Consider the following 8,188-nt stretch of genomic DNA (forward strand, 5'->3'; position numbering starts at 1 on the left):
ATGTAACACAGTTGTTTACACTTAAATTAAAAATATTTGACCAAAGAAAAACTGGAGCTGGACTACAGAGAGAGATTCTACCGGTAAATGATTCTTATTTCTGTGACAGGAGACACAACAAGCAGTCATTATTTCATTCCTCGGCTTTAGCAGGTCTGACACTGCTAAAAATGACAGATTTTTTTTTCTGGATCTCTGAAAGCAGGACTTCAGTCTCCGAACTCATAAAGTTCTTCTATTTTACTTTGCAATGTCACTTATAGATGGACATTTCCTGGTACGTCGGGCAGGAAACATAGCCTCATATGGTATTTTTAGGATGATAATTATGCAAATCTCCTCTCCTTGTGCGCAAACACCAGATACGCATTCATCAGTTTACGCAGCTCATTTACGCACGTTTCCTGAAGATAGAAGAGTTTGTTGAATCTGACGTGACATGTTCGTACGAACTCTTTGTACGAACAAAAGTAAGAGAAATTTAGGATAAGAATACGAACATGTTCTTGCATGAGGCTCAATATGTGTTCAAATATGAGCAAATGTGTTACGTTTTTAAAGCAGAGAACTTTGGTTAAAGCCACAAATGTTTGCTATGAGTATTTTAGATTTTAGAAGTGTTTTTTAACATTTAAATTTTTTTATCAACAATAAGAAGAGTAAAAACATTTTTGCCTTTAAGCCACACACAGATCCACATCTAACAGTTTGATTTGTAAACAAAAAGTGGTTCTGATGTTGAGATTAATGACACGTTTGAGCAAATAGTCCTGAAACATAGATTCTAATTATTGCTTATATTAGAAACTACCATTAATTCTGTCTTCTAATGGACATTGTTATAATAAATAAAGAATACATTTTTTTTCCTGCTGTGTCATTTTAGGTTACATTATCTACTACAGTACGGACGTTAACGCAGTGGTTCATGACTGGGTTATTGAGCCGGTGGTGGGAAACCGCCTCACGCACCAGATCCAGGAGCTGACTCTGGACACCACCTACTACTTCAAGATCCAGGCCCGGAACTCGAAGGGCATGGGCCCCATGTCTGAGGCCGTACAGTTCCGCACGCCGAAGAGTAAGAAGAACCGCATGGTTTGACTGTGTCACCTGTTTTCTGCATCATAAAGCTGATTCAAGTAGAACATCAGAAATGTTTGTTTCTTGCAGCGACTTGGATCATTCAGACCTTTTGCTGGATATTTTTTAATCTGACTAAATCTCATCTTCATGACGAGACATGAGAATACAGAGGCACATGCAGCTTGTTGTGTTTTTAGGTTGCAATATCTGATAGGGAATTTTTTTCTATTTTTTTTTATAAAATGTTTTTGTGAAATATGGGAAATCACTACTGTGCAACATAATTCTTTCTGTATTGATGCTTTGCTCCTAATACCAGCCTGACTCTGCAGCACATTCTGTTCACCAGCTGTTTGATTTTTCCCACTAATTTGAAATCATTTCTGTAGTTTTACCTCCTCTTCCTCCCCACAACCCCCACCTCTCCCTTCATTTCCCTGTCCCTCGCTGCTCTTCTCAGCTAACTGGTTTCTTTTTCTCTTTTTATTTTTTTTTTTTCTGCTTTTTATCGTCTCTTCCTCCCTGCTCTCCTTTGGCCTGTTAAGCTGAGTCCTCTGACAAAATGGCTAATGACCAAGGTAAACTCCCTCTTCTCACTTCACACCTCACGTGCCTCTGTCTGGTTTTTCTGGGCTGATGATAAGTTACACTGCACTGCATGCTGGCAAAAACGCATTTATGCTTGTAGATTTTTTTTCTTTTTAGGCTTTTACGTTCTCTAGGAGTGGAATTTAAAACTTTTTTTTTCACAGCCTCAAATCCACCAAAGCCAGGACATCCAGGCAGCCAGAATCCAAATGACTCTGGGACTCCTCTTGGTAAGATTTTAAAACCATCTTTTGGTTTCTAAAAGTCCTTTTCAGCTCACATGCCTCTACGAAATGAGCAAAACTGCAGTCAGGATATGAAGCCTGTTTCCCCAAATCTGGAATTTTCTTGATGGATTTTAAACTTTTCTATTAGAGGCAACATTTCTGTATCAAATGTTGCACCAAAGAAAATATTATCAAAGGTTTATAATCATTTGTTCATTCTGAAGTTTAACATTTTACATTTTTTTCCTATCAGCGGCTCATCAGGGATAATAAAGATGTCTATATACATGCGTCTAATCCAATCTCTGTTTTCTTGAGGTAAAACAGGCGTTGGTGGTGAGAATCACATCCTGGTCATCGTCGTCATCATCTCGGTGGGAGCCTTCACCACCATAGTCGTGGTAGTGGGTGCCTTCCTGTGCACACGACGCACCACCAACCACCAGAAGAAGTAAGATATTCACTAAAAGTTRCACCTTTTCTTGTCCAGGGATTGGTTTTTAGAGCTTCATGTTTCCCTCTAAATCATTTCATCAAAGTCAAATGATGACAAACAGGGTCTGATTTGCTAAGATCCCAAATAACAAACACTTAACTGATGTGCAAACTGAACATTTATATTGATTATTAGTGTTACAAGTGATCTCCTAATGAGCGTATAACAGGTGCAAAGTGGTGCGGACCGCATGAATGATGTGCAGAAAACCCAACCCAGTTCTCAATTAAATGTTTATTCTCAGATCTAAAAACTCAGTTTCATCGTCAGAGCGTGTGTCTGTGGCCCTGAGATTTCATGTCCTTCTAAAACCGTAACATTTATAGAACCATCTAAATAATTGTTTTGTAATTCTCGTCTAAACAGTCATGGAAACGCTGCAGTAACTCGTTTACAGGTTTCATGCAGGGTCTTAAAAAGTCTAAAGTCTAAAATTTGAAAATCAAATTTTTAGGCTTTAAAAAGTCTTAAAAACACCCAGATTTTCATTCAAGGTCTTAAATTTTATTTCGTCAACTCTTAATTTTTTATTTTCAATCATTTCCGAGAAGCGTTTGCTGCATAAACAGAGTAAAGAGCCATCTGTCATCATGAAGTGCTACGTTTGCTACCTTCCTTTGTACACTAAACTACAAGTCCTGTGATAACTGCAGGCAAAATATGACACAGTTTACTTCCATGTTTTCGACCTCTTTGCCACTACAACCCCTCGCTACAACAGCTTGTTCACCTGCCCAGAAAAAAAAGAAGTTCATTCATGCTCACTACTTGTCATTTAAACACGGAAAAGTGTGTTTTCAATTAGACTTGGCTTTTGCACTCTGTTTGAATTCAAATTATTTAGTGTTCTTGTATTAAATTTAAATATTCTTTACTAACTAAACTGATAGCAATAAAAKGTTTAAGTGTTAAAATTTCTGGGACCATTTGAATGTTTCTGTTAATGTGTTGGTTTGGTCTTAAATGTTATTCCTAAGGGTCTTAAAAAGGTCTTAAATTTAACTTACTGAAACCTGCATGAACCCTGCTTTTAAAATCTTTATTTTCAGGAGCAGATAAAATTAAATACAGTAYATGAAAGAATTTTTATTTGAAGGGACTGTAAAAGCTGCATCTAACATGCAAACTAAATAAGTCCTAAAATAGACCCTTGAGGAACGCCACATACAGTWTAAGCAGGGCCTCATCTGAACAGTATTTATTGATTTGGATAAAGAAACTGAAAATGTCAAATATGACTTTTTCCTCTGCTACAGCTCAGCTCTTCACTGTGTCTCTTCTGCCTCGCACTTTGTCCACCGTCTCTACAGGAGAGGTCTCTGATTGGTTCTGTTGTCTCTCACAGGAAACGGGCGGCCTCGAAGTCCTCAAACGGCTCCCACAAATACAAGGGGAACTCCAAGGATCTGAAGCCTCCTGATCTTTGGATTCATCACGAGAGGCTGGAACTGAAACCTATGGACAAGTCGCCGGAGCCCAACCCTGTCATGACGGAGACGCCCATCCCGCGCAGCTCACAAGACATCACGCCGGCTGACAGCGGCCTGGAGAGCAACCCCCACCTGCAGCAAAGACGCAATTCCTACCGTGGTCAGTTTTTATTTTTTTATTTTATTTTTCCCCCAAAGGGAAGAATTTGATGTTTTGGAAAAAGAAATTTTAAGTAAAATGTCACCCTCACTGCCTGAGCGCACATACATAATAACACTGAGCGTAAAGTCTGGAGCCGGGCTGGCAGACAGGAAATAGGATTTTAAGAGCCTGACCAAGGAAGGAGTTCATTATTTTGTCAGGAAATTTGAWAACACCTGCAGGTTTTCTTCCAGGAGCCTGTCTGGTGGATTCCTGAAGATTTTGAGATGTTGACTTTTTCTCATGTCATGTCTCTTTGTGTCATGCCAAACATTTCATGCTTTTCATGGCGAATGATGCTCATTACATATCATAGTGCTGCACACACGTAACAGTGTCTCCACTTTATGCACGTACAGCCCCAGTTCTAAAAAAACCTTTGGGACAGTGAGCGAAATTGAAATAAAACTTTATGCAGTGATATAGGGACGCACGATATATCGGCACTAATATCGGTATCGTCCGATATTGGTTATTTTTTTAAGGACCCCAGGAGGAGTAACCCTTATTACGGCAAGGGCTAATGGGGATCCTAAATAAATAAAAATAATAATAATTAAAATAAATAAAATAATAAAATTGGTCATTTTTTTAGAATATCAGTATTCTATTCTTCAGTTTACATATGTAAAACTGGGCTGRTATTAATGTCCGATATTGATTTCCCACTTTTTAGCTTTAGTTTCTGTTTTGGGAGATGGCTGGTTGAGCTGCATCGGTTTGATCATGGTAGTGATACTGATGCTGCACAGCCAGGAATAACTGAAGTAGGGAGCCATGTCAGAGGTCTGGTTGATTATTTATGGTATCAGAAAAGACCCAAGTGTGTTTGTGCGTATATGTATAATATAATTTGTGTGTTTGTGTAATATCGGTAAATATTGGTTAATGGCCATAACAGCAATAATTATATTGGATATCGATATCGGCTGAAATTTTCATATCGGTGCATCCCTACAGTGATGCAAAGAAAGTGAAGAAAGGTTTGTGTTTATCACCATTCATCAATCTGTAAACATCCTTGAACTGAGGAGACCAGCTGCTGGAGTTTTTGGAGGGAAATATCCCGTTCTTGTCAAGCTGTTCAACAGTTTCACAATGTGCCAAATGACCCTTTGTGTTTTTGTTTTTTTTGTTTTTTTGTTGTTGTTTTTTGGAACTGGGGTTGTACAACACACCTAATCTAAACCTTAATATTTAATCGAAATGCAATCAAAACAGTAATATATGAATATTCTCAGATAAAGATGGATTATTCTCATCAAAAAGAACGTTAGAATAGCAGCTGTCTCTGATTGGCTGGTTTCCACCGTACGTTTTAGGCCACGAATCAGAAGACAGCATGTCCACACTAGCAGGCCGACGAGGGATGAGGCCTAAAATGATGATGATGCCTTTTGACGCRCAGCCGCCTCAGCGTAAGTGTGTGTTTGAGTGTGTGTGAGCGTGTCATGATCTACACATAGTGAGTCGTTATTATAGAGAACACTTCAGAGCTTCTCATCAAATGTTTGACGTTTGTTGTGTGAGTTTGTTGCTTCCTCAACAAGCAGAGTAATCACTTCYGTTTATCTCATGAATGCATGTCAGCTGCACCACGTTCATTTCATCCATCATGATTTGTTCGCTGGTTAAACGTCCCATCCTGTTTGTGTTCATGTATCCATTTCCATCCGCAGCTGTGATTAGTGCTCACCCCATCCATTCCCTCGATAACCATCACCACCATTATCACATGGGCAGCCTGGTCTCRCCGACGCGCAGCTACCTCTATCACCAGGGCAGCGGGCACCAACGCTCGCACGCCTGCGCCACCCCCGTCTCCCACCTAGACAGGGTGGACTCCACAGGTGAGACCCCCCCACAGCCTGCAGGAGGAGGACGCAGGAGGAACGGGCATCCCTGCCCTCGTCACGTTCACACTTTTTATTTCATTCATGTGTTCACAGCAGCCTCCACCTTTTGTTGCGTTCATCTTTTAGTTCTCCTTCAGACCAACTCACAACTTTAAAAACATTTCCACCACAAATGTCCCCGTCACACCGAAGCGAGGGTGAAGTGAAGTGGCGCAGTGAGACGCAGCTAGCTGCTGATGAATCTGCAATGATAAAATATGATGAATATAAATACTTTATCTACGAGGCCTTGAAATGTCTGAAGGAAATGTCTTGGAGCACTTTTCTGTGCAGGGCCAACAACTAACTGAAAACATTTCTTTCCCTGTGTGCTCTTCTATGGAAACTGTGATATCCAGTCATGGTTTGAGGTTTGCTCTTTCAAGTGACGTTTAGAATTTGTTCAGGATTAAATCCAGACTGATTTCTGATTATTGAGACAAATCAGATGTCAGGATGATCCAGTTATTAAAATGTAGCTTAAAAAGCCAAGGATCTGAAAATGGGTTTAGTTTGACCCAATATGACTTAATCTGTTGTTTGATGTGATGAGTGACAGGTGTGGTTGAAGTTTCCTTTTGCAGATAGTTTCAGTTTCAGTGCAAAAATCTTTAGCACCCAATAGTTAATATTGAAAACCAAAATAAAGCAGATCAGGCTGCCTTCAGGCCTTCCTTGCAAAAGAGATCTGGGTTTGACTGGTTAAATAAAGGTACAGTAAATAAACAAATTTTCAGGTGAGTAAAAATAGAATAATGTTTTTTAGTATTTTCTAGTGGTTTAGATTCAGGTAGATTAAGTTTTTTTTTTGTTCCAACAGAAATAATCAAACACACATGTTCTTACTTTTTGTGCAAAGTATAGATTTCTCTTTTTGCTTTAGTATAAATATTCATACTGTCTGTATTCTGTGTGTATTTTCTGTTATAGGTTCATGTTGTGCAGTAAAATATTAAATAGTTAAATAAGATATATCAATGGGCAAATAAAGCTTTTGACCTTTAATTTTTAGCATCTTCGTCACTTTGGTTCCAGAAAATGAACACATTTAAACAAAGTAATGAGGCAAATGCAATTTATATGAGATTAATATGGATTAATTTACTAAATATCTTTTTAAATCAGTGCCAGCACTGCATTAATCTTTGGATCTGGAGAGTTAAACATCAACAGTTTTCTATTAAAGGGTTCAAATTATACAGAATCTGAGCTCAACTGCAGAAAAATATATATTTACATATATATTTTATATATAATATATTTTTAGTTTGTCCAAAGCTTTTTTTATGTGTTTATAATTTTCCTATCCACTGTAGCAACTACATCACAGCACAAATTTCTACAAATGGCAAAAACTGGCAAATGATCACTTATATCAGTYATGAAGAGCCCACTCATCACCTCTCCATTTCTTACATTAGTAAAAATATTGTCAGTCACTGTATCACTGTGAGTTGTGATTCTTGTTGGTCAGTATATACAGATACAACTTTACATTGAGTTTATAAATGTACTATTATTAGTATTTGAGTCAGATTGATTTCCCAAATCAATATTGAAATCCCCACACAGAAAACCGATTTATTGCAGCTCATTTCAGAGAGCTCCCTGATTTTATCAGTAAATAATTCTGTTTTTGAACCTGGTGATCGATGCACACAACTAATTACTATATTTTTAGAGTTTTCATTTATTGTCTTAACTGTAATTTATCTATTACATTATTAACATCTGTTGACAATTTAACATATATGTCAGTATTTATAAACAAAGCAACTCCTCCACCTCTTTTATTACTTCTATCCATATGATATAGTCCATACTGCTCAATTACAAAAACATAATAAAATTCTTAATTTATTTACAATGTTCAGTTTTTTTATTATTATTGTGTGTTGCACATCTGGATTTTAGGATTTCAGAGAACTGAAAAGGAACCAGTGGAAACTTTCAGTCAGAGTAGGTTGTGCATGTCAGAGAAATTAGGAGATTATTTAAAAAGCATAATTCAGTTGTGCACAGCTGATCAGTATTCCAGATGCTGTGATTATAAAACACAAGTTTATGAAGAAGACAGGTTTGTTGCGTTCCTTGTAGGAGTGTAAGAAAATATCGACACACTGAAATATCGCGATATTTCATTTCCCGATACTGTATCGATATTCTAAAGCCCTGTATCGATTTTTAATTAAGGTTGAAAATGTCAACCTTCTTGCCAACCGTTCATTTTTATGTTGTAGTTCAGCCTCTGACCACTAGTTGGC

The 8,188-nt window shown here is 37.8% G+C and overlaps 1 protein-coding gene across 10 annotated transcripts in view; it reads left to right on the top strand.

Moving 5' to 3' along the window:
• neo1a (neogenin 1a) overlaps positions 1-8,188 on the top strand; it is a 254,016-nt gene that overhangs the window by 239,075 nt on the left and 6,753 nt on the right. For 5 of the 10 annotated variants that reach the window (XM_014001593.1, XM_014001592.1, XM_014001598.1 and 2 more), the window contains exons 20-26: positions 887-1,081; positions 1,632-1,664; positions 1,839-1,904; positions 2,220-2,352; positions 3,743-3,987; positions 5,352-5,447; positions 5,709-5,879. In XM_014001593.1, coding sequence (XP_013857047.1) covers positions 887-1,081; positions 1,632-1,664; positions 1,839-1,904; positions 2,220-2,352; positions 3,743-3,987; positions 5,352-5,447; positions 5,709-5,879 — 939 coding nt within the window. The remainder of the gene's footprint in view (positions 1-886; positions 1,082-1,631; positions 1,665-1,838; positions 1,905-2,219; positions 2,353-3,742; positions 3,988-5,351; positions 5,448-5,708; positions 5,880-8,188) is intronic. The other 5 variants (XM_014001589.1, XM_014001596.1, XM_014001590.1 and 2 more) reach the window with 5 other exon arrangements.

Source organism: Austrofundulus limnaeus, unplaced genomic scaffold (genome assembly GCF_001266775.1).
Source record: "Austrofundulus limnaeus strain Quisiro unplaced genomic scaffold, Austrofundulus_limnaeus-1.0 Scaffold9, whole genome shotgun sequence".
Lineage (NCBI taxonomy): Eukaryota > Metazoa > Chordata > Actinopteri > Cyprinodontiformes > Rivulidae > Austrofundulus > Austrofundulus limnaeus.